The sequence below is a fragment of the Mauremys mutica genome, chromosome 7, assembly GCF_020497125.1.
Source record: "Mauremys mutica isolate MM-2020 ecotype Southern chromosome 7, ASM2049712v1, whole genome shotgun sequence".
Classification (NCBI taxonomy): domain Eukaryota; kingdom Metazoa; phylum Chordata; order Testudines; family Geoemydidae; genus Mauremys; species Mauremys mutica.
Genome location: NC_059078.1, coordinates 115,148,310 through 115,175,926, shown reverse-complemented (window position 1 = coordinate 115,175,926; position 27,617 = coordinate 115,148,310). Strand labels below are relative to the sequence as shown.

The window sequence follows — 27,617 nt, the reverse complement described above, 5'->3', positions numbered from 1 at the left end:
TATGTTTCTATTTTCAGTTTGCCCACTAGGGCCCCCACTTCCAGACAACGAGGAGAGGGGCCCACAGCAACAAAGGGCTTGATCCAAAGTCAGTCAAAGTCAACTGGAATCTTTCCATTGACTCCAATGGGTTTTGGATAAGGCCCTCGGACAGGACCTGCTCTTCAGCAGAAGGAGGTGCCACAGAGGATGTCTCCACCACAGCTGGAGGCCAGGCCTCAGGAGAAGCTGCAGAAGCCACTTTGGTGGCATGGCATCCTATGGAAAACATGAGGAAGAGGAGCTGCACTGAGCAAGTGACTGCCTATCTCAGGGGTTCTCAGACTTCTGTACTGGTGACCCCTTTCACACAGCAAGCCTCTGAGTGTGACCCCCCCCCATACATTAAAAACACTTTTTAATATATTTAACATCATTATAAATGCTGGAGGCAAAGCAGGGTTTGGGGTGGAGGCTGACAGCTCGCGGCCCCCATGTAATACCCTTGCCTTCCCCCTCCCCCAGTTTGAGAACCCCTGGCCTATCTCAACATGTGAGGCGAAGGGAGTGTGAGTAGCTGCAAAGTGGGGAGAGGATCAGACACCTGTTGCGGCAGGGTTGGCTGCTGCTGAGGAGGGTGGTGAAGGCAGGAAGGGGATGGAGAAAGAAAGCTGTAGTGATTGGCAGGGAGCTGGATGGGATTGGGAGCTTCTTACTGTAACTGCGGGGGGGAGGGATACAACCAGCTCCAAGCAGCTAAAAAGGGAGAAACAGCCAGGGGGAAAAGGCTGAATGAAGCACTGTCTCAGTACCTTCCGTCTTTTTATATATAATGATTGAATCTTTTCCCCAAAAAAGAAAGGAAGGGGGAGGGGAAAAGCAGAGTGACACCTCAGTTTCCATTTACTAGGAATTAAACTACTAGGAATTAAACTAAGGTCTTGTTGCTTCCTCCCCTCCCTCTCAGTTTTCCCAGCAGGAAGCCTCTGTCTTATCTCACTGCTAGGAGAGGGGCCTGCACAAGAGAGGTGGAGAAGTGCACAATAAGATATAAAAATTACACACTTAAAATTGTTGTTTCACTTGCCACTGTCACTGGAGAGCACTGCTATCTTGAAAAGAGATTCTGTGTGATCCATTGCCAGCCAATGCTTAATACTGGAGAGCAATGACATGGTGTACTGATCCACCACACCTCATCCAAGAATCTCAAAGCGCTTCAGTGTTCAGCCTCACAACATCCAGGGAAGTGGGTAAAGCATTATTATTGGAGTTGTAAATATATAAAGAGATTAAGGGCCTGATCTGAAGCCCAGTGAAATCAATGGGAGTTTTTCCAGCAAGTTCAATGGGCATTGCTTTGGATCCTTGGTGACTTGCCCAGGGTCACACTGAATCACTGCCCGTCAAGAATAGGACCCAGAAAACCCAGTGCTGTCTCTGGCCCTAACCACTAGATAAAACACCCTCCAAATCTCCTAGTGAAACATTTTGTTAAGATAATGTAACAACAAGGAAAGTGAATGACCCAGTCCTCCAGATCTTTACTCACATGGGTTATCTTTGCACAAGCAGTCCCCACTGAAACCTCTTTAGGACTACTCACATGAATAAGGATTAATTACATGACTAAGGCAAACACTTATGCACATGAGTAGTCCCGCTGAAGGCAACGTGATTACTCACATGCACAGTTATTCATGTGTGTTTGCAGGGCCTACAGGCTTGGCTCCTAACTTTCTAAATAATTTCCATTCTAAGTCATAATTTTCTCACACGATTTCATTTGCTGCTGTTTTGCCTCAAGACAAAGGCAGGGGGGTTTGCCATTGATTTCAGTGAGGGAAGCAGCGAGCACACTGACTTCAACCGTGCAATCAGATCTACACAGGTAGACCCTCCATCCCGATCCCACCCCTACTCAAAGTCCACTGAACTTACTATGAAGATCAGTCCATCCCATTTCTTAAAATGAGGGGGGGAAAAGGGTCTTCTTTTACTTATACAAAAAGTAGGAATAAAAGTTGCAAATAAACATGGACATCTCAGAAAACAACATTTTCAGCTCAAGAAAAAATTAATATTGATAAGTGATAACAATGCAGTTGCTTGTCACAATTTAAACAAATCAATCAACCTTGCATTTAAAAGAAGAAAATGAATAGTTAAGGACATCAAATCTAGAACTGCCAGTTGCTCCCAAAACTACTATTCTTTCTCCAGTGTTAGCAAAATACAAAAACACAATAAATAATCCTGTTGAAAGAGAAACTTTAAAAGTATATAACTTATATTCACATCAATAATCACATTGATCGGCATCAAATGCAAGAACACATGTACATAGCATAACCATTAATTTGAAAAGTGTGTTGTTGATTTTAAATATATATAAAACTTTCTTGTGAAACAGTAATTGTAAGTACTTTACCAAACCTTCTGCTGTCAGTATTAACTAACAATTCCCATTTAGCAGTAGTCTTTAAAAGAGAAACGTTTAGATACCAAAATAAAAAATGGGTACGTAAGAAATATTAATTTAAGACAGCTGTGTTTATAATGTCAGTAGTGTAATATTTATAGTGTCCTTACTTGGGTAAGTAATGCAGCAGATTATTATGATGTTATAATTGTCACTTAGCAACTCAATTTGAATTTCTTAGCAAGCAAACAGAAATCTGTTGATATTTTTAAGAACTAGATCCTTTTAGTTCAGTTTACTGAATTAGTTTTACATTAATTTCTCTCCAGGACCTGATCTTTCAAGAGCTGGTACATGTAAGGATCATGCTCGAGAGACTTGGCAACTGGCTGGTACTAAAGGTTAGATTTCCGCCTGCTGGTTATTCAAGTTACTAAGCAATTCTTCAGGGTTTGGCTACCCTTGCAGGTGTGCAGCGCTGGGAGTTAAAGCTATCTTCATACAGCTGTGTAGGGAAAGCGCTGGAGTGTGGCCACACTGACAGCTACCAGCGCTGCAGTGTGGCCACATTTGCAGCGGTGTTGAGAGTGGTGCATTATGGGCAGCTATCCCATAGAGCACCTCGTCCCATTTTGGCGCCATTTTGGCGCTGTGGCTTGTGGGAAGGGGGCGAAGGGTGCGGGTCATTCTGCTTCCTGTCCCAACGCCCCGTGATGCATCGCTTCACATCCAAGCAATCCCTGTTTTTCCGTCCACGTTTGGCACCATCTTGACTCTCTCAACGGTTTCTGTGCAGCGCGATTTCTGTGGGAAATGGAGCCCGAACTGCTGAGGAGTATGCTGACGAATCTCGCCAGCACATCACGTTTGGCAGTTGAGCTATTCCTTAAGATACAAAGTCATGAGGAGTCTGACGATGATAGCGAGTCACCTGACGTGTATGACACTAAATTGCTTCTGGCATTCACAGAAATGCTCAGCACCGTGGAACGCCGCTTTTGGGCTCGAGAAACAAGCACTGAGTGGTGGGATCACATCGTCATGGAAGTCTGGGATGACGATCAGTGGCTGCAGAACTTTTGGATGAGAAAAGCCACTTTCATGGGACTGTGTGCTGGGCTCGCCCCCACCCTGCGGCCCAAGGACACGAGATTGAGAGCTGCCCTGATGGTGTAGAAGCAGGTGGCTATTGCAGTCTGGAAGCTGGCAACTCCAGACAGCTACCGATCGGTCGGGAACCAGTTTGGAGGGGGAAAGTCGACCGTTGGAATCGTGTTGATGCAAGTTTGCAGGGCCATTAATCGCATCCTGCTAAGAAGAACCGTGACTCTGGGGAACGTGCAGGACATTGTGGATGGCTTTGCACAAATGGGTTTCCCTAACTGTGGAGGGGCGATAGATGGGACGCATATTCCTATTCTGGCACCACCCCACCTAGCATAGATCACAGTAGGGGACGTTGAAATGCCCATTGTGATCCTTGGAGACCCCGCTTACCCGTTAATGCCGTGGTTCATGAAACCCTATACAGGGAAGCTTGACAGGAGCAAGGACCGGTTCAACTACAGGCTGAGCTGGTGCCGAATGACTGTGGAGTGTGCTTTTGGCTGTTTAAAAGGGCGCTGGTGATCTCTGTATGGGAAGCCAGACTTGGGGAAAAGCAGCATCCCCGCGGTTATATCCACGTGCTGTACCCTCCATAATATTTGTGAAGGGAAAGGTGAAAGATTCAGTCAGGCATGGACCTCCGAGGTTCAACGCCTGGAGGCTGAATTTGCACAGCCAGAGAGCATTTCTTTCCTTAAGGTATCTTTGACTTTCTGCAATAATAAAGACTGTTTTCAAAGCCAAGAATTCATTTATTGAAAAGAAAATAACTTTGACAGACACACAACATTTTGGGAACCTAAAAGGGCAGGGGGGGTGGGGTGGGGAACTGTGCAATCACAGGTTTGAATACATCCTGTCTGGAGTGCTGTGCAATGACTGCTGCACTTCTGGATGCCTATACTGCATGGTGATGGGGATTGAGTGCAGAGGGTAAGGGTCGTAGTTCTCAGGGCTGGTTGGTGAACGTACAGGTGTTGGAGGCAGCTGGTGGTGGTAAGAACCTGGATGCTGGGGAAGGGGGTTTTGAGCTGACATTGGGGCACATTTCATTTCATTCTTTAGCTTTGGGACGGGGAGGCGGGGGGCCGGCACGGTAGTGTTCTGCCTGCATGGATAAGAGTGCCTGGATAGAGTCCGCTTGGCGCGCCGGGATGCTTATCAGCTGCTTTGTGCTTTTCTTCCTGGCCGCTGCGTTTTTCTGGCAGATCCTGCTTTCCCTTTCCCTCCAGTCCTGCACTTTTTGATTCTCTCTGGCAGAGTGATCCATAACTGCTTGCAGCAGGTCTTCTTTGCTTTTTCGCGGCTTCTTCCGGAGGTTTTGGAGTCTTTGAGCTGTTGATAACACGGGCAGCCGAGAACTCAAGGTTGCTTTTGGAAAGGCAAAAAAGGCAACACTTAACAGAGGCAGCATTGTTTGTATCTCAGAGAGTTATTCCCACACAGTGAAGGAGTAACATTCTTCACAATAGCATAATTTTCCCATACCAAAGAGAGCGCACATAACCCACAGGAGCCCCAAAATGGCGAGTAAGGGGGACTGATTGCTTCAGGGCTGTGCAGGGGTTTCTGTGCGTTGGGGAAAGCAAACAGCTGCAGGGGGCAGCTACACTGAACATTCTCCAACATTTTCCACAGGAGTTGATCCTGGAAGATATCTCGCTGCTGCGGGTCACCTGGGAAGAGAGGGAGGGTCTTCTACAGCAATGTGGATTCCACCCTGGCCCCTATGCAGCTTGCCTGTGTGCAGCAATGGTCCCCCCACCCCTCGCAGCACAGTGGCACGGACGTGTTAGCCTGACTGGGACAAGGACCACGGTGGCTCTCCCAATAAACTTGCGCAAGCGCATTGCCCACACTCTGACTGAAACTTTTGAAGAGATTACCGAGGCCGATTACCGCGACGTGACAGACCACATCAACGTGACAGACCGCTCTGAAGTGTCCATCGTGGTCCTCGGATTGGCGGTGGGGTTACCCCCAAGTATCGCGTCCAGCTCTTTATAAAAATGGCAGGTCGTGGGGGCAGCGCCGGAGCGGCGGTTTCCCTCGCGGGCTTTGTAATAGGCACTCCGCAGCTCCTTCACTTTAACCCTGCACTGCAGCGCGTCCCGGTCATGGCCCCTTTCCAGCATGGCCTTTGATACTTGCCCAAAGGTATCGTAATTCCTACGGCTGGAGCGCAGCTGGGACTGCACAGCTTCCTCCCCCCAAACACTGATGAGGTCCAGCAACTCGCCATTGCTCCATGCTGGGGCTCGTTTGGCACGTGGAGGCATGGTCACCTGGAAAGATTCACTGATTGCACTCCACACCTGGCTGAGCAAACGGGAAGGGGATTTTTAACATTCCCAAAGGTGGGTCACCTGAGGCCAGGGCAGTAGAGTTCGAACTGATGAGCAGAGTGGCTGAACAGGCATTCTGGGATACCTCCGAATACCTCTGGAGGCCAATAACAGCGCTTTTGGTGGCCACACTGGCGGAGCAGCACTGCATCACCAGCGCTGCAATCGTTATTCCCCAGGCCGAGGTGGAGTACAGCCAGCGCTGTAGCCAGAGAGATACAGCGCTGTATGTGCCTTGCAAGTGTGGACGGTGAGTGAGTTGCAGCGCTGTAAAGCCACCACCAGCGCTGCAACTCTCCAGTGTAGCCAAGCCCTCAGTAGCAATTAGCAGATCCTCTAGCTGCCTGCAAGTCTAGAGCAGTGGAAGGTCAAAGACCTTCCGTTTTTCTGAAATTTCAGTACTCCTAGCTGGTAGCCATGGAATCTGCCAGCCAGCATTCCATTTTTAAAGAAAAGATCATTTCTAATGCAAGACGTCAACTACAAGAGGAAATACGTGAATACTGAAGATATCCATGCAGTACAGTATTGGACATGTTGGGAGAGGGATGGAAGACTTCAAAATTGACCTGCATCTTGGGTCAGCATAGCACAAAAACCGTCATTGCAGGATCAGAGTGCAGAATAGGCAATGTGCCGAGTTTAAGTGGTTGCCTGCACCCGCATCGAGCTCCACTGACTTAAATGAGACTCTGCAGGGACACATGAGCCCACCAGACAAACCACACTGAAAGTCTGGAGCCCTAGGATGAAATCTGAGCAACACTGATGTCAGTAGGAATTTTGCATTGATTTGAATGAAGCCAGAATTTCAGCCCTAGATCCTTGCAATTGGCTCAGTTATCTAGCTATGGGTCTGATCCTGCACCCACTGACATCAATGGCAAAGCTCCCACTAACTGCAATGGTGCAAGATCAGGCAGTAGGTGAGAAAAGACGCCTTATTTTTCATTTAAAACAAGAGAACAGTCTTTCTGAGCCAAGTATTAGACAGAATGGCTTAATACATTTTAACTCACCTAAATAACCATGGGAGATTATTTATCCTAGATGTCTGGATGCATCAAAGTTTACTTAGTCATCGTACAGTGAAATAAGCCACTTCCACTGCTTAGCCAAAAATTCCTTTTTTCTTGACATGGTCATTTTATGAAGAACTTTAAAATATTACAATTTTAGTGAAAATATCAAATTAAAAATTAAGTATTGTCCAAGAAGGAATCACATGGCATTTGCCACATTCAACGTAAAGAGAAAGAGGCCTGCCATCAACATAGGGATCCTTCTTCTTTGTTTCTAGACAGACAGTTGTTAATAGGAGATTCATTTTCAAACAGGCAAGTAATTACTTTCCTTTTCCCACTACAGTACCATGTCCCATTTGGTCTCAAAAAAACTGCATATATACAGCAAACACAATAAAAAACATACAGTTTCCCCTTTAGGAAAAAAAAAGGTTTTATTGAAATTTAAAGTACTCCAAATTAACAATCCCTGCTCTGTAAAAGCCACACAAGGAAAGGGACTTTAACAATACCAAAACAGTAGCAGAGATACTGTATTACATATACTGTTTCTTGAAAGGTATCTGTCTCATTCCCTTTTCTACTGGCAGGGTGACAAAACACTGCCCATGCTGATGCACAAAAGTAGTTCCTGTGTGATTATCTATAGCAAGTATTCATAAATATTTATTCATTCCCTGACTTTGAATGCTTCAGTGCTGCATATTAAGTATCTATGGAGCGGGGGTTAGGTTGACTGTTCAATTACCTTGACATCTTTAGTTCTATTCTGTTTTTGTTTTTTAAATAAAAAGGTGACCTACAAAGGAAAATAATCGGGGCTGTGCCTTTTTTTTAACTCCATTAAGAGAGGTGTAAACCAGGCTGGAAAGGAATTTTTTTCAGGAAGAAGGGGGAGGGGGCAGATTATTTGATTTTATCTTAAAATATTAGGAATGTCAGTCTTATTTTGCTGGATAACTCACTGGAGATCTCAATGTTGACTGTGTACTTCGTCACACCTTAATAGGATGGGAGAGGGGGAATTGTTGAATTTTTGACTAAGATATCTTTTCTCCTATTACTTGGGTGCTTGAGTTTTAAAATGTTAGCCAAAAAGTGCTTTAAATAGCCTGAATTAAAACCACTTCCTCTCTCAATGAGGTTTTCCCTGGTGTCTCCAACATCACGATCCAGTTCTTAATAGAATCTTCCAGGGGAAAACAGGATAGACAAGACCTTAATTTCCAATATAAAAACCAAGCAGCAAAGAACCTTAACATAAAACAAAAAAAGACTTTCAGGCCTTCTTTAAAGATGTACAAAGGGCACAGATCTAGTTTTCATTTTTCTTTTCAGGTTACTTTTGAACATAGCTGTTTGTTGTGTGATGAACTCCGCCTGAGTTTCTAATATATACTAAATTTCTTTTTCCAAGAAAGAAAAATATCTAGCATGGCATCTTCCACATTCACAAAAAATGTACATCTTCATTTAGGGAAAATGGCCAATAAACTGTGGTAGAAGCACATACACTACTACCACCTAGCTTTTATATAGTGCTTTCCACACGTAGGTCTCAAAGCAAAGTAGTTATCTGTCATTATCTCCATTCTACAAATGGGCAGAGATGCAGAGGGGTGAAGCAACTTTCTCAAGGTCACAGTCAGAGAATGGCACAGCAAAGAACAGCAATCAGAACTCCTGACTTCAAGTTCTATGCCCGGTCCACTGGACCAGTGGTTCTCGACCAGGGGTCCGGGGCCCCCTGGGGAGCAGGTTTCAGGAGGGCCTCCAAGCAGAGCAAGCATTAGACTAGCTGGGGCCCAGGCAGAAAGCCAAAACCCCACTGCATGGGGGCGAAGCCCGGCGCCCTGAATCCCGCCACACGGGGCTGAAGCCGGAGCAGTGTAGCTTTGCAGCAGCCCCTGTGGTGTGGGGACCCTGGCAATTGCCCTGCTTGCTACCCCCTAACACTGGCGCTGGCTTTTATCTACAGAAAACCAGTTACTGTGGCATCGGTGGGCTGCAGAGTTTTTAATAGCATGTTGGAGGAGGGGTCTCAGAAAGAAAAAGGTTGAGAACCCCTGCACTGGTCCCTGCTTTCTCCCATTCTCGCTAAGAGCTTGATGTGGCAAAGTCCGGAGCATTTTGACCTTTATCCTGCAAAGAACATAAGCACATGCATAACTTTAAGCATATAAGCAGCCCCGTTAAAATAAAGTTAAATGTGTTTAGGTGTTTTGCAGAATCAGGACCACAATGCTCAGCACTAGAGCTAGGTAAAAAAAGTCATCAAAAACCAAATTAATTTTTAATTTTGGGGGAATTCTGAACAATTATATTTATTTATTTGCAAAAAAAATTCATTTTATTGGGGGGAAGGGAAGGAGGAAAGCTTTAACAAAAAATGTTGATCAGTCCTACTAGAAGCTCTATGAAGGCAAATATGACCAGTTCTCCTAGACTGCAGGATGAATCACTATGATACCAGGGTAAGGGGAGGGGTTGGTGTGGGAGAGGTAAGTTGGGAGCAAAAGAAGGAACAGGATGGAAAAACTAGCCAGGAAAGAGAGATGGATTTTGTTGGGGGGGGGGGAGGTGTGTGTGTGTGTGTGTGTGTGTGTGTGTGTGTGTGTGTGTGTGTGTGTGTGTGTGTGTGTGTGTGTGTAGGCAAAACAGGGAGAAGAGAAATGCATTCAGCACAATAGAGGGCAAAAGAGAATCAAATAGCTACAGACATTGCTGAATTTTAGTGGGGAAAACCAGTTTTGACTTTCCTTTACTAGTCTCTCCATTAACATTTTGCACCATATCTGCAATATGGTTGAAACATATTTCAAAGAGTGAGATCAGGAATGTCCATCTAGCAACTTTCTTCCAAGTAGTAAAATCTATCCCATGTGCATTAACTGCCAATGTGGACTGGAAAACTAAAACACACTCATAAAGAAGAGGGAGACGTTCACTATTTGCCCACACTCTCCTCGCCCCCCTCCGACATCCGCCACCCCACCCCGCCCCTCCGGCAGCTACTTCCCACACTTTCGTTTACTGCAGATATCCACAATAAAACTACTTCCTCATTTACATGGTACATTTACTGAATGGCAAAACCACCACCACACTCCACTTCATTTTAACTAATCAGGTCCCCCCACCCCGCAGACGGCTGTTCATCCGCACGTAATCCAGGTTCACGATTTCCCACCACATGGAGAGTCACAGGCACCTCCGCAGAAGCCTGAAGCACACGTCCCTCCTCAGCCAGCGCAGATTGAGATGGGCTGCCTCCTTTTATCTGTCCCTTCCACCTGGAGCATGCGCAGCAAGGGTAAGGGGTCGTGGTCTCCAGGCCCCATAGTGATTAGTCAGGCCCCGTTAGCCCAGTGGGGGTTGGTCTACACAAGCCGGGTACAGAGCCTCCAAACCCGGGTCGACACATTTTGGGTAGTGAGGCTTGCCCTAACACACTAAAAATAGCTGTGGCTTGGGCTGGAGTTCAGGGTTATGAAGTCTAGGGAGGATAAGCTTCAAAGCCTGAGCAGCAAACTTGGAGCACTCCCAGAGTCACTGGCTGAGATTTCAAAACCAACTAAGTGATTTAGCAATTAATAATTTCTACTGAAAGGCTGCAGAACCCTCAACTGATTTCAGTGCAAGTAGCGTGGCTAAATCCCTGAGGCTGTGGCTACACTTAGCACTTCAAAGCGCTGCCGCGGCAGCACTTTGAAGCGCTAAGTGTAGTCAAAGCGCCAGCGCTGGGAGAGAGCTCTCCCAGCACTGTCTGTACTCCACCTCCCTGTGGGGAACAACGGACAGCGCTGGGAGCCGCGCTCCCAGCGCTGTGGCTTTGACCACACTGGCGCTTTGCAGCGCCGCAATTTGCAGCGCTGGAGAGAGTGTGTTTTCACACCCTGCTGCAGCGCTGCAAATTTGTAAGTGTAGCCAAGCCCTCAGTCACTTGGGGATTTCCAATGATTCTCAGACCTCCATTGTTTTACTTCTTACTTTAAGAAGTCCAATCCTGCAATTCTTTGTCCATATGAAGTCCAGGGGAGTTTCACCTTCATCAAGGCTATAAGATCAGGCTCCTATAATCTTTAGGTCTATTAAAATGAATTAAAAATCTGGAGGGGTGACTGATTTCAAAGGCTTTTTTTTTAATTGCATTCCTACATTCACAATATATTTTTAGATTTTATTTTTTTTAAATAATATGCATTTCATAAACGGTTCTGACAAATGAGATTCAGACCTAGGAGAAGCAAGTCTTCCTGAGATACTTTTGAATGATTTACTTGGTCTACATTCATATTTAAGCCACTTTTACACTGGGTGCTGCTGCACCCAACGTTAAAAACTTACATAATTTTCTAATGTAGACAAGGCTTGGCCGTGTGATCGTTGGGATTTAAATTTACAATTCAGGTATTGGAGGCATAAGGCCAAGAAGGATCTTGCTACATCCTTGAGGCACGTGTTTATCTCACAACAATCATACACATCGCTGTATGTTATTCTTCACCTCTAGCATACAGTTAGCCTTCAGCTGCTACAACAGACAACAAAATTCCCCTCGATATATTTTGACTCAGCTGAAGTCAGTAGACAAACAAAGACTTCTAATATCTAGTACATTAAGGAAACATATTGCATAGTACAAACCTCCTCTTTCTTTTTGTTGTTTGCTTCTCTAAGATCTTCATATTCACCAATAGCTACAAAAAAGAATTAAAAACAATATTAACATATTTCAGTAGTACATTCATGGCCCAATTCCATAGCTGCTCCATGCACAGAAATCTCATTGACTTTCATATTCATTCATTTTAAAGCTATCACGATTATCTAATCCAGGTGTGGCCAACCTGCGGCTCCGGAGCCACATGCGACGCTTCAGAAGTTAATATGAGGCTCCTTGTACACGCACAAACTCCGAGGCTGGAGCTACAGGCACCAACTTTCCAATGTGCCTGGGAGTGCTGACTGCTCAACCCCTGGCTCTGCCACAGGACCTGTCCCCACTCCACCCCTTCCCACCCCCTCCTCTGAGCCTGCCATGCCCTTGCTCCTCCCCCTCCACCCCCCAGAGCCTCCTGCATGCCACGAAACTGCTGATCGGGAGGTGCAGGGAGGGAGGCGTTGCCGGTGGGCAGGAGGCTCTGGGAGCAGCGGGGAGAGAGGGAGGGGGAAAGCTGATGTGGGGGATGCTGACGTATCACTGTGGCTCTTTGGCAATGTACATTGGTAAATTCTGGCTCCTTCTCAGGCTCAGGTTGGCCACCCCTGAAATCTAGCCTCCTATGTTACACAGGCCAGAGAACTGCAGAAGAAGATGTGTCCTAAAAATCAATCAACTTTTTCAACCAACAGGGAGTTAGACAGAATCATAGTGACAGGGATTCATGGTTTTAAATCCAAATTAGAACAGATTATGGATCAGATATTGTTTTAGGGCTGGAGTTTCATGAATCATCCTAAAATACTTTTATGGTTCCCATTACTGTAATCTCTGAGTACCTCACAATCTTTAATGTATTTATCTTCACAAAACTACTGTGAGGTAGGGAAGTTCTATTAGCCACATTTCACAGATGGGGAATGGAGTCAGAGAGAGCCTAACTTCCATGGATTTAAATTGGGAGTTGGACACAAACACCTTTAAAAGTTTGACCCTTAGTGAGTTGCCCAAGGTCACACAGGAAGTCAGTGAAGAGGGTGGGCATGGAACCTCATCTTCAGAGTCTCAAGAGAGAGCCCATCCTTCCATCCCAATCATTAATGTAGTACATTACTGGAGAACTAGGAATTCCAGCTTCCATTTTATTGTAAAAAGCCTTTGATTTATACATCTATTTATAAACAACATTTGTTTGCTCAATCTGCTGTGCACATGACTTTGCTGAATAGTTGCTTAACCTCAATGCAATGACCACTGTCTTCTTTGACCTATTCCCACCCCACAGTTTTGTTGTCCCTTCATTGTGTCATATGTGACGTTACATATTTTGGTCTTCAAGACAGGGACCATGTGCAATGTATCTGTCTTCTGAGGTACTGTGGACACCTTGTGGAAATAAATTAAAGAATACAAAAAGAAATATGGTGTAACTCTTGAAGGGGACTCATCATTAAACACAGCAACCAGAGTATCTGATTATTCTAGCCATTGTTCCCACCTTACCCACTTAACCACTCAGTATCTGGCACTGGTTTAACTTAAGGTGATATTTTTAAACTGATATAGTTAATCTGGGGCAAAAGGATGTGTGAACACTTATTTCTGTTTAAACCAGATTTATTTCCGTTTGCCTAAGTCAACTAGGAATGGTCTTTAAAACAAAATAAGAGTGTCCACACCGCTTTTTGCACCAGTTTAACTAAACTGGTTTAAAAACCAATTTAAGTTAAACTGATGCAACTCTCTCTTGTAAACAAGCCCAAAATGGTAAACTTGTTGGCAGTCAGCAAGAGTGTTTTTCTATTTAAGGTACTTATATATACATACCCTCTGCCCCCATTACTGTCTTATCTAAGCACTTGTCAATTCTTTTTAATGTATCTAATCCTTATAATGTTCCAGTGAGGTATGTGGCTACACTGCTATTTTTAGCAAGCTAGCTCGCCCAAAGCTAGGTCAGGTATGCATACACACACTGCAATCACACCTGCCAACTGCAATGTAGACACGCTCTTTGTTAGCCATTTACACGAGCAGCTGATGAGAGCATGTGGTGAAAATGAATGCTCTGGGCTACTAGAACAATGAATCTACCTCCATTTCCTAACAGAGGTTCTCACCCCCACACCTTTGCTTGGCTGCAAACTGTGGCAATCCCAAAACCACAGTGTCTGTACAGAGCCACCCAGGGCTTTCAAGGAGAAAAGCACAGCAAAAGCACTGAAAATGTGACCACAAACCACATGCAAACTCACCAGATATCTGCAGATCTGACAGATAAGGAAACTATATGGGGAAAATATACACACAGAGAAAACAGAGCAATAAAATTAAGTTCTCTCTTGGGGAATTTAAAAATTAATTGCCACTAGCTAATATTCTCTTTATAAGAAATTTCTGGGTTTGCTTTATAACCATGAAATAAGAGGTTGGTAATCTCAGTAGACCCCAGCCACATATAAAGGTTCTTGTTGTCTTAGTAGGTATAGCTGTTTGGAAAATGCTAACCGTTTCTAGGTATATTTAAGGACAGGGCTTTAGAGCAGCTCCAGAGCAGTGGAGCTACAGGTTTTTGCCTGGAGCTGGAGCGGAGCCGGAGCACAGCTCCAAAGCCCTGTTTAAGGATAATGCAAACTAGGTACTTTAAGACTTAAAATGACTGGATACATAAACCAGTTTTAAGCCTGGAATTCCTACTGCGTTCCATCCTACTGTTTTGTTAGCCCCATACACAAAAATCAATCAAGAACTGTCAGGCCATGATCTTTAATGGTCATTAAGAAGTTGCCCCCTTTTCCCTGTTTTAATACACCTGACATGGACTCAGAAGAACCTTGTTTCATATTAAGATCTCTGTTAACATTATATGGATGACAGCTTCCAGAGGAGACATGTAGGCCCCTTTTATGGAATCTTTAGGTGAAGCATTCTTAATAAATCTCTTCCTAAAGTAGCTCAACAGTACAAGCGTTCTTTAGAAGTGACTTCACAAAAAGTTTTTAAAAGTGGATCTATGCTGTGAAACAGATTCTTGGCTAGAGTGGAACAAGGGTGGCACTTAAAAAGTATCCGATGAAAGATGCAACAACCTTTTTCTTTTGGCGCCTTCATGCAGGTTTTTGTTCTTTAAGCATCAAGTATAAAGTCCATACTGTATGCACGTAGATACCAAACAAAGTTCAGTGGCATCCCTAACTCAAGTTAGCCAGGATCAGATGTCTAGAAGATTCACTTAACTCTAAAATTCCACATGTTACTGATAATCTTCTTATAATTCAACAATTTATTGGGTAAACTCATGACAATTAATAATAGTACCATATACTTATGTAGCACTTTGTTTAAAGTCCTGTACAGATATTAATGACAGGCAGGCAGAGAATAGATTATAGATGGAGAACAGAAACAGAATGGTGAAGTGATTTGCGCAAACCCTCACAGTTAGTCAGTGGCAGAGCTAGGATTTTATTCTGTTTCTTTTATTAAGTTTCTTCTACTATAGCCATCATTGTGGTACCTGAGCCCTTCAAGAGTTCCTGGCCCCCAGCCCTGTGCTATTTCATCCTGATCTTACCAAATGTGAATTAGTGTATAGTAGAACATCAGTAGTCTGCACAAAGAAACTGGTGCTCTCTTCCCAGTAAAACGCCACATTATGAACAACCGTGGTCAGAAGAGGGAGAAAGTGGTGATGCTCTACCCAAACGACTCCCATAAAATTCTAGAATAGCTGAATGAAAGACTCAGCAGTGTAACATCTTATCACTGTACATGGTCTATATTGTAAACATTAACTTTCAGAATAACCACTTCACATATCATTTTTATGTATAACAGGGATATATCACACTTCTCATAGTTACTGTCATTCTGATTTCAGTTATACTAATGTAAATAAGGATTAGCTAATGGACTTAAATTAGTGTAAAAATCAGTGAGATCAGAATGATGCCTACTGTTCCTAGCTAGCTGTTTGCAGACTCAGGAACATGTGACCGCTTTGGTTCAAGTCTGCAAAAATACCATGAGGCCACCAGAAGAGTGCTGAGGTGCTGGCCCACCACCACCCTGCTGAAAACACCTCCCCCAACTCTATTATTATTATTTAAAATATTCAAATCACAAATTATCAAAATGACTGAACAAAGTACATTCTGTGCCTACACACTGATACCATGTTCACTTGGTCCCAAAATTCAATTGTTCACAATGGATTCCCCCGGAAACGTGTATTAGCGAGGTTCTACTAGGCAGAACTTTAGCAAACAACTAAAACAAAAGACAAAAATATAAATGTAGTGGTCACTGTTTTACTGATAATGAGGTTAAAGATACGTTTTCCCTGGAACTGGGTGTGCTAACAGCAGATCATTATTTGATATTAATTTATTACACAAATGCTAAAAGTGGATTTATTACTAGAACAATGTAATAAAAGCAGACGTATGCAATGATGAATTTACTTTACAGTTAACATTAGACAGACACACCTATGCGTATTATATAAAAAGTGCTCTAGTAGTGCTCTCTCTATCACCCTTTTATATAACTTTTTGAAATGTTCACGTTTTGGGCCAAAAATTGTCATGCTTAATCTCAGCCTACAGGTGTAATATTTTCTGTTTGAGCAAACTCCATTCAGCTGATTTTGAATAGATGAAAAATCCCCATTTTAACGTTAAGACTCTTTCTCCCTACCCAACTCTTGGACAATTTGCAGTTTTCTGGGTTAAAAAAGTCTTATTGACAACTAGGTGTGTATAGAGGTTGGGGGAGATTGGTTATAAATTCACTTTCATGTGTGAGTGGTAATAACTTGTGCTAGTACCATTTACCATCATAGCCAACGTCACTATGGACTGAAGGTTCCCTTAGTAGAGTCAGATCCTCAGCTGGTGTAAATCAGTGTGGTTTCACTGATTTCAGAGGACCTACACAGAATTACCTCAAGTTGGGATCAGCCCCCATGATCTGACATGCTCTTAATTCTCCAGCAAGAGGGAGCCTCTCTCTAATTTATAAAGCCTCTAGCACATCCGAATGCTCAGAAGACAGAAAATGCAATAGTATTTGTATTGTATTGTATACAAAATGGTAGTAACTTTAATTCCATCCTCTTTTATGTATAATAATGCAGCCTTTAATTACCTAATACCTTCAAAAATATTATCCTATTTTTTCTTGCAATCTTTAGACGCACTAATGCAAGTTACTCTCTGCGAATGCCAGACAGACACCATATAGAACATACACAGTAAAACGTACTCAGACAATATGAAGTTATAATAAAGGAAAGCGTTATGTGTTGACATACACAAACATGTACAACCCTAATTCTAAGTGGTCAGTCCTGCAAGAGGCATCCAACAGAGTCAATAGGAATCTTGAGGGCTGGACATTGCAGGAGTGAAACCTATGTCACTATTAGCTGTGTTTCATTCATTTAACCTTACTCTAAATATTTTATTAGTATCTCATACAATAAGACATTTCCTACATGGAAACACACACATTCTGTCAGCATATGGAAAAATTCAGTTTCCAGCTTACTTGATTGTGAAGTTTGAAATATACTGAGATCTTAGAAATTAACAGGGTACAAGTATTGTATACAACAAATTCTTGTGTGAAATAAAAGAAAAACATATTCTACAATATTTCAAACAATGTCAGTGAAAGTAATATTTGATCTTTAAGGATGTTTGAGGATATGTCACATGAAAAACAAGCCAGCTAAACTTACACACAGACACAGTAAAACAGGAATCATAAGCCATATAAGCTGTTAATGCAACTTACTGTATTCCTCTGAGACAGCCTGCAAGACATACCACTGAACAATTGTTACAGTGTCAGTGTCCAAAGAAAACAAGTAAGCTAGTTAAGTGTACTGTGCATGCATGATCATAAATCAGAAAAGAAGTTATAGAGGTGGTCTAAGTCAACAAGAATCTTCTAGTATAGTAAGCATACAATAAAATATTATATTACATACAAAAAACAACATTGGAAATGCAAAGGTTGCTAAGATGCACAGGATGGCGTATTTAAGGATACACCAACAACATTTATTATGGCATTTCCTTACTTCTGAGTGCTAGACTTTGCAAATTTACATTCCTTTAATGTATTTTTGGTATGTAATTTTCTAGATTTAAAAAAAACAAAGCAAACTGAAACAGAAATTCTACCATGTGGAACCATACTGATTCCCACACGGTTCATCAGCAGAGTTAGAATCTTTAGGTCCACACCATAGACCTCTGCCACTTGAACGAATAGATTAACTGACGGCAATAGTAGGCTGTCACCTCCTGTGTAGGCTAGCACTGGCAGGGGGATGAGACACTTTGCAAGTGGGTTTTACAGCTATTTGTTGACAGAAATGGAATACAGAGACTCTGGAATCCTGGGTTCTATTCCAGGATCTGAGAGGAGTGTGCTCAAGCAGTTACAAACTCTTCTGCACATTCCCCTCTAAGCCTACCGCCACCCTGCCCTCATCCATATCTCTACTTCCTGCTCTTGGCTACACATGCCAGTCCCAGCCCCCTACCTCACCACTTCCACTCTTCTCCCACTGACTGGGCCGTTAAAAGTCCGGTTGGCACAGGACCAGCTGGCTCCCTACCTGGCTCCACGCGGCTCCTCAGAAGCAGCGACATGTCCCTTGGCTCCTAGGTGTAGGGACGGCCACGGGGGCGCCGCGTGCTGCCCCTGCCCCAAGCTCCGGCTCCGCAGATCCCATTCGCCGGGAACCACGGCCAATGGGCGCTGCAGGGCCGGTGCCTGTGGGCAGAGGCAGTGCGTCTAGGAGCAAGAGGGAGATGTTGATGCTTCCGGGAAGCTACCCAAGGTAAGTGCCACCCGGCACCCGCACCCTGCCCCGTGCCCCAATCCCCTGCCCCAGCCCTGAGCCCCCACCTGCACCCAAACTCCCTCCCAGAGCCCACACCCCGAACCCCCTCCTGCACCCCAACCCTCTGCCCCAGCTCAGAACCCCCTCCTGCATCCCAAGCCCCTCCTCCCTGGCCCCACTCCAAAGCCCACAGCCTCAGATGGAGACAGAGCCCCCCCTGCACCCAAACTCCCTGCCTCAACCCAGAGCCTGCCTCCCACACCATGAACCCCTCATTTCTGGCCCCACCCAAGTGCCCACACCCCCAGCCCAGAGCCTATATCCTCTCCCACAGCCTGGAGCCCTTGTCCCCACCCCCCAGGCTCCTCCTACACCCCAAACCCCTCATCGGCAGCCCCAACCCAAAGCCTGCACCCCCAGCTGGAGCCTGCACCCCCTCCTGCACCCCAACCCCCTGCCCCAGCCCAGTGAAAATGAGCAAGTGAGGGAGAGCGAGCAATGGAGCGGGAGGGGGGGAATGGAGTGAGATGGGGTGGGGCCTCAGAGGAGGGGAGGGGCAGAGGATGGGGCAAGGGTGTTCTGTTTTTTGTGATTAGAATGTTGGCAACCCTGATTCGGAGTTCAAATCAGACTGTTTCCGCCTTTCAGCCTGTGTGCTAGTATGGGATGCGGCGGGAGCACAGGAGACAAAGTCTCCCTCCGTTCCTGTGCCTGGCACCACATCAGTCCCGGATGAATGGAAGAAGCAATTGCAGGAAGAGTTCTGCTCTGTCCCTGGCGCCTCAGGATGGAGAAAACTCAGTACCATTGAAATCTTCAGTGATTCTACCCATCAAATTCCAACAAGTCTCTACTGACCATGTGTGAACTGCAATTTTCGGAGTCTCATTAGTTAGCCACATTCAGGTGGCTTTTCAGAGAGACAGCAAAAAAAGCACGGTGCACCACCCTACCCTGCCAAATTTCAAGTCCTTGTTCCAAAGCATGCAGGCACTACAGCTTTTAAATGAAACTGTTTTGTGGGTTGTTGTTTTTTTAAATGGGCAAATCATATTTTTCCCTTACCTCATTTTGAGAAATGACTGAACAGTTTTTGCTGAAAACTTCCCAAAAATTCAGCCTAAGGCAGATACCCGGTATGGAAAATTAGGCTTTACAAAGTAATAAGCAACCAAAACCAGGGTCTTACAATGGAAAGTGTCGGGCAACATTAACAATAGGTGTCAGTACCTACTCCAACTAAAAATCACACTCTAAAATGTTTGTGTGTCTAATGTTCCACATTTCCCAGCTTGCAAACATTCAAGTAACCTCAATGCTATATTTGTATATGTTTTTGTATTTTTATTTTAAAGAGGTTCGAATGACCTCCACAGGATATGGCTGAGTGTCCTTCCATGTCAAATCAACCAAGGATTCCACTTAATCAGAGTTACTAGGTTGAAATGGTCATTTAATCAGATGGTAAATAAAGCTGTCAAGGAAAGCAAAGCTCAGCCCATCATCTGCTCCTCTAGATGAATACCTAATCCACACCCGAAAAGGTTTGCAGCAGATCCAGCATATACTGGCAAGGGTGCTTTTGCCAGGATATCTTAGACTGGTTCTCTGAATGAAATAAGCTACATTGGCAAAAGACTGAGTCTCACCAGTATAAATGTGTCTACACTAGCGCTTTTGCTGGTATAGAAATGATGTTTAAATAAATAAATCACACACGTACCCAACATTACTTAAGCACGAGAAGTTTTATGTGCAGACCTGCCCTACGGGGGTGATGGTGTTGTGCTTGCAGTTCCTGCAAGCCTGGAAAGCAAGAGGTTAGATCCAAGAATCAGACTGGGTCTGTCTCACAGCACATTTCTCAAACAATAGTACCCCACCATAGTAAAACAAGTGAAGCAAAGATAAGAACTGTTAATCACTGTTAGAGCATAAAAGGAGGATAACAGAGGCTCTACTTTATGTTCCCTCTTCTCTTCCAAACTCCACAGAGTCAACACCTAAAAGGGTTTCAGGTAAGGATGAGTAGGTGCAGACCCCATTAAAGCCATAGATAGCCCACTGGATTCACACTTAGTACTGCCAGAAAAACAATGTTATGCTCCCTATGTGCACTCTTGCAGGGTAGATTTGTGTAAGTGCACAGTGGGCAGCAACATAAGCAAAACTCATGTAGCAGCCATACTTTTGCAGGGGAAAGGAGAAAAAAAACAGCACAGAGACTACACTATAAAGATGCCAATCATCCACAGGACTTGATCTTCCATTCTGTACAGATCTCCAGGATCCATGGGGCTGGGAGGCCTCTGCCACAGCCCCCATAAGCCATCCTCTGAGAGGAGATTTAATTGGGAGCTTCCATGCTGGTTTATCTTGTGGAGTTTCTTGGGGTCCTGCCCTATCCTATGGTTTATAGCACAGAAGGGTACAACACACAGCCCAACCAGTTAGAGGACATTTCTGTAGACAAAAAAGTAATTAGGAACACACTGCTTTTTGTCTGTTTGTGGGCCTCACCATATGGTTAGCTGCTTCAGCTAGAAAGAATGGTCAGTCTGCTAGAAGATAATAGACCAACCCCTGCAAAAGTCTGAGATTAGTCTACATGCAACCAAAAAGAAAAAAATCAACACACACAATCTATAGAATTATGGGTTCCAAGGATGGAACGAGAAAACTTATGACTCCTCTATGAATTTGCTTCATTACAAAATAAAATGGCCAAAATCCAGAAACATATTTGGTTCACATGTGAGTAGATTTTTCATCCAATCTATACAGTTCTCAATGAATCACGGGTATTTTCCCACCTCTCAGATTGTTTGTTACTCTCTCCAGGGGTGATCTCTCTCCAGATATCACCTCAAAAAGAGGTGATGGTGCATCAGGCAGTAGCTTTTGCTGCACAGATACAGCATCAATGGGTCCTGATCTTAAAAGGATAATGAAAAAAATATACTTAAACTTGTCAGAATAGAAGATAGGGAAGAAAACTGTCAGAATAATGAATTAAAGGGGATCCTCTGCAACCCTATGTGTAAAGAGAGAGAACCATGAAATATTGTGTCTAATGAGATTAGCGCATTATGGATAAGAGTACAATTTAGGGCTGGTCTACACTGGTGGGGGGAGGGAATCGATCTAAGATACGCGTAGCTGAAGTCGAAGTATCTTAGTTCGACTTATCTGGCCATCTTCACGATGGCAAGTCGACCACCGCGGCTCCCCCGTCGACTCAGAGATATGTCCTCTACCAAGGATGATAATGAATTTGTCAGGTTGCATTAAGAGTTTGCAAGTGGCATATGTTTATGGTACTACTGAAAGATAATCCCACTGGATTAGTACAGAGTCAGTTCTTTGGGAAGCGTATGGTTCTGCTCTGTTCAAAATTGCCTGAGATTTTTTTTTTAAACAGATAATTTTTGGATATATTCAGAACTATCCAGATGCACTGACAGCTTGGACATGAGAAGTGACATGAATCATACTATTGGCAAGTATGGTATTAGCTAAGACTTATCAGACAGATGAAGAAAAGCATGCAATATAAACTGATTTTAAGATGAGATGGTGAAGATAGAGGTTAACTACAACAGTTTGCAAGGCCATCAAGAGACTTAATGGTACTTTGAGGCTGTTTTCATCCAGTGGTCAATAACCCTTGGTTTATTTTAAGTGATCGGCTACACTGTTATCCCTTTAACTTTGATGGCAAAATAACAGTAGTGCTAATGGAGCCAAAGCTAACCCAAATCCATCTTTTGATCAAGTGATAAAGCACTATTATGATGCACTGGCTAACCCAGTTTGGTATGGTACCTAAGATTACTACAATAGACAGTTTCTTCTGCAAACTGTAGTCCAACTACCTGCTTTCATAGGAACTTTGAGTGCCATTTAATGGAGCTGCAGTTTTGGAGAATTTTCTAGAATATCAAATATGGTAACATATATAGCAATGACTCTGAAAAAGACTTGGGAGTCATGGTATATAATCACCTGAACACAAGCTTCGTGTATGATGCAGGGGAGGGTGGGGGGGCGCAAATATGATCCATGGGTGTATCAACAGGGGAACATCGAAGAAAGAGATCATATTACCTCCATATTTGGCACTGATGTGACTCCTATTACTCTTGGGGGGATTCTGCGGGACTGCGTGCCTGCAGAAAATGCCCCCCCTTCCCCCGAATTCCAGCGCTTCCCTGCAGAAAGCGGCAGGTAATTGCAGTGTAGACATTCAGGCTCTGGCTCTAGGACCCTGCAAGGTGGGAAGGTCCCAGAGCTTGGGCTGCAGCCCAAGGCCAAAACATCTACACTGCAATTAAACAGCCCCTGAGCCCGAGTCAGCTGGCACGGCAGCCGCAGGTATCTAACTGCAGTGTAGAGATACCCTATGAATCTAAATTTTTACATTTATAGCAGACCCTGCTATACCTATTCAAATCACTTAATTACGTTCTTTACAGGCTCAAACTAATGAGAACACACTACATCCAGAGAGTTATCTAGATTGAGATCATGTTTCTCTAAGGTTGTGGTTTTCTAGGTGGGGTCTGCGGACCTATGTCTAAGGGGTCTGCAAAAGATTACCACCACCACAGAACAGTGTTTTTCAACCTGGGCGTGTGCAGGCTACGTCCAAGATTTCCAAAGGGATCCACACCTCCGTTCGAAATTTTTTAGGGGTCCGCAAATGCAAAAAGGTTAAAACCACTGCTCTAAGGCGTTCACGCTTTATATACTAGGCAACAGAGCAAGTCAAAGAATGGTCAGTATCAAGTAGGGTGACCAGACAGCAAATGTGAAAAATCGGGACGGGGTGGGGGGTAATAGGAGCCTATATAAGAAAGAGACCCCAAAACTGGGACTGTCCCTATAAAAATCAGGACATCTGGTCACCCTAGTATCAAGTATCCCAGCTGAAATACAGAGACCTTGAAAAATCCACCAGCTATTCCCTGCTGGTGAGAGGGAAACATTGCTTGCATAAAAACAGCTCCAGTGTCCCTGTTGCCACTCCCAGCTTTACCAACCAAGATGGCCAGTTTAGTTATCTGGTTAGTTCACACATCCCGTAAGATTTTCATGCCCTTTGGGGGGAGGAGGGGGAGACACATTCTGGTGGAGGCTCCTTATCATGGGGCACGAATGGGGAGGGTTTGCTGAATGTTTTCCACCCTTTCAAATCCACAGGAGACTCTTCAGAAATCCTACAAGAGATAGCAATCTGACACCATTCACCACTGTTTAACTGAAGAGAGGACTTTTGACCAAATATGTACCTCTAACCTATAATGAAATCAGACCCCCGTGCTAGCAGCATTATGTTTGGAGAAATACCATTACCCACTCCTATACAAAGTGTCAGTAAGATTTCAAAACATTTATTCTAGTTACATGTTGCCTGCAGTTCCTGAGTGTCCCTAAAGCCAGCTTATCTCTATCATCTGAGGAAAGTCATAAATGTCTAAAATGGTTTCCCTTTTTCTCTTATCTGCAATATTAATGGGACAGTGTTCGATTAAAACTTTATATAAAAAGGAAGCAAGTTTAGTTATCTGTTTAACAATACTTACTTAGTTCATTACAAATAAAAACCTAAATCATAAAATTTTAAAAGTTATTCACCTTTGGCATTTCCCAGAACTTAGACATGTCAGTAGAACTTTACAGGCCCATGTCCTGGTAAAATGCTGGAATATGTCAGATGTAAACTACAAGGGACTAAATGTTTAAAAATATTTTCCATTGGAATATTTTTTCCCTTAAAAAAAAAACCCAAACTCACATAAGCGTGGCAATATTTCTATTGTTCTTAGGTTTTGTAATTTGTAATTTGTTAAAGACAAATGTATATAATTTATGATAAAATATTGCTCTTCATCTGCATGCGACAGTGTCTCATTTCAAGAATAGATGCGCATCGAGGGCAGCACATACTTGAGCCATGATATCTTTTCCACAACCTATTTCCTGGAGTGCCATAAGCTCCATTAGATGTTTAACAGTGTTATGGTTGTCTGGCCCGAGATCCCTGGACATCATGGGTGAAATCCTGGCCCTATTCCAACCGAGTTCCGTAAGACCAGGATTTCCCCCCAAGTGTCTGTGAGAAATACTCCAAATCTGTAGTCATTTCAGTGATTGTTGGTATTTTGGAACCAACGGTGCTGATGGACAGCTGTGAGGACTAGTTGTTTAGAATAACTATCTGAATTTGTATATTTGGTGTTGAATTACAGAAATGTGTCCATTTAAGAATCATGAATGAACACTTATTAAACTTGTTCACAGGCTAGAATACAAGTTAGAGCAGCAGCAGATCCAGCAGTTGGGTTAGTTACTGGGAAATTTGAAAAAAAAAAAACCCAAAAAAACCACTTCTAAATCTGAAGTCTTAGAGCTGATGCTCAAAAAATTCAGCTGATCCATCAAAGCTTCTGCTGTACAGTGGAGGAGAAGGGGTAAATATATACATCAGCCTAAATTCATACACAATGTGAGCACCCATACCAATCACCAGACCTACACTCTTCCCACTCAACAGAAGAGAAAATTGCATCATACTTGTTCAAACTAGGTTCCCCAGGGGCCAAGAAACAAAGAACGGGTTGTGTTTTGTTTCTTTAAAAACAACCTGGTTTTAAACTAGCTCATGGCCTTCTTCCTGGTTCAACAAAGGGACGGGATCCCTAGTCCACAGAGGGCCCCAATCCTTATGGTAGGGTTGGAAGTACTGGGCCTACTGAGGTCCCATAAGCTTGTTCTAAATTGAAACTGTGATGAACTTGCAATCCCAGTGCATCCCCTTGGAGGGGGATTTGAAGGACTGCTCCTGCTAGAATCCATAGGGTTGGGGTGGTCTCTGGTAAGCTCATTAGAATACATGTAGTTTCTTTTGTTGTTTTTAATGTTTTCTCTGTAATGCTTTTTTTACCTTAGAAATAAAGTAGGCTTGCCTAGGAAGCACTGTGTGGGAGTTTAAAACTGTAGCAATTGCACCTATTAACCATCTCTGAAGAGAAAGCAAGCAGGTGTCCTTAGGCAACCTGTCTGTGTTGGGAATAACACAGTGAAGGCAGGAACTATGAAGCCTGGAAATACCTGGGTCAGCCGGGAGAGACATGTGGGTCTCCACCTTGGAGAGCAATAGCTGAGGAGTTGGAAATCTGACAGCAAGTGCCCTTGTTGTATGACTGAGGGGAATACAGGTGTAGTTGCTCTGAACTGTAACAATATGCATTCAAGAGATCTCAATATCTACAGAGCTGAAGCACTGGATGCCTTTATGAAAAGCAGAGGATAGCAACTAAAGCAGGGGTATCAAACTCATTTGGTAACAAGGGCCAAATTCCATTTTCAATTTAACCTGGGACTCTATGCCACCCAAGGCACAAGAGAACACACACTGATGTCAGTGTGAGGTCTGCACCCAGATCAAGAGTGGATTATAATTCTCATGCAGTGAATGAACTTTTAGTTGTCATTATCTGTTCAGTACTTTAACACATCCCACCTTGCTCAGGGGGACAAGTGACTCTGGAAGTTAGTTCAGAAATGGCAAGGAACTGTATATGGTTTTAGCTTCCCTTAGAAGATTGTCGGGTAGCTGGATTCTTACCTCATGAAAGAAATAGCATTTCTGCACAGAAAGATTTTGCCTAATGATCCTTCTTTTGGAAGATATGTCTGGGGTTCATTTTAGGAAATGTATTGGGCATTTGATATTGGGTTTATTGTACATGATTATTTTTCACTTGCTGGGAGGAAGAGATAGGTTAACCTATGTACATCTTAAAATATTTTGTTATCCCATTAACCCAAATCAGACATCTATTATTCCGATGCCAGCTGCTGACCTAGCTACAACAACCAACCAAGCAGAAATAGGTGGATGCTGGAAGGTGATTTATATGCCGTGAATAGGGAAGAGATTAACCATTAGAACTATACAAGCCTTCACAAGGAGTTGACAGAGAGAGAGAATATATGGGAAACAAGAGAAAATCTCAACTGTTGGAAGGAGAATAAAACAGGCCTCAAAGTTAGGCCCTCCAGTGACTCCCCTGGTTGAAATCGCTCCCTTACGGGCCCCTTTATTAGCTCCACGGTTGAGGCGTGAGGCTGATGCCCAAGGTAATTCGTTTGCAGCAGTGCTTTCTCCCCACCCTTCTTCTCAGGCTGAGTCACACACCAGCGCGCCAGGAGCTGCTCAGGCACACACCCGCCTAGCCAGCGCCTGGCCCCACTTGGCACAGCCTCCGCTTGGTTAATGCCAATCCCCGCTTGCAACCGCGGGGGGGGGGGGAATGTCCCGCTGCACGTGGGCTCCGCTGGTGCAATTGTTCTATCGCCTGCCTGACCCTGCCGCGGAGCCCGAGGCGGCAGCGGCAGCAGCAGCAGCAATGGCAGCAGCCGCTCCCTGAAACGCACCGGCTCATCTCCCAGCCCGCGGCCGCCGCTGCCCGCGCACAGCTGCCCTTACCTTGCGCTTTCAGGCTGGTGAGACGCTCCAGCTGCTGCTCCTCGTCCGACCCGCTCATGCCGCCGGCTGCGCCCGGAGCTGGCCGGGGGGGGTGCAAAGAGGCTGGGGCCGCGGCCGGTGCCAGGCAGGAAGGGGGCTCCGCTGCGCCCGCCCGCCCGCACCTCACCCCGCCCAGCGCAGCCTCACCTGGGAGGGACCTGGGCGCGCCAGACACAGCCCCGGAGCAGCGGCGGGGGCGGCCCGGCCTCCTCCTGCACATGCTCACAGCGCCGCCGCGGGCCCAGTGAGCATGTGCGAGGGGTCCTGGCGCAGGCTGCTGCTGCCCTTCCAGGCTCTGAGCCCCCAGTGCCCCGGGAGCTGCAGGGGCAGGGCAGGGGGATGAGGCCCAAAACGAGGAGCACAGTGGGGCTGGGGAAGCAGGAGAGCTGGGGGAGTGGGGGGCAGCAAAGGGGTGAGGCCAGCAAGGGTGGCTGGGGGGAGGATATCAGGGGTAGGCAACCTATGGCACGGGTGCCAAAGGCACAGGAGCTGATTTTCAGTGGCACTCACACTGCCCGGGTCCTGGCCACCGGTCCGGGGGCTCTGCATTTTAATTTAATTTTAAATGAAGCTTCTTAAACATTTTACAAACCTTATTTACTTTACATACAACAATAATTTAGTTATACAGTATAGACTTTTAGAAAGAGACCTTCTAAAAAGATTAAAATGTATTACAGGCAC

General features: G+C 44.5%; 1 protein-coding gene across 1 annotated transcript in view; it reads right to left on the bottom strand.

Moving 5' to 3' along the window:
• SHTN1 (shootin 1) overlaps nt 1–27,086 on the bottom strand; it is a 105,420-nt gene extending 78,334 nt beyond the window's left edge. The window contains exons 1-2 of the mRNA XM_045022812.1: nt 26,895–27,086; nt 11,526–11,578 (exon numbers count right to left, since the gene is read on the bottom strand). Coding sequence (XP_044878747.1) covers nt 11,526–11,578; nt 26,895–26,952 — 111 coding nt within the window. The 5' untranslated portion in view covers nt 26,953–27,086. The remainder of the gene's footprint in view (nt 1–11,525; nt 11,579–26,894) is intronic.
• Between the last annotated feature and the right edge of the window lie 531 nt (nt 27,087–27,617).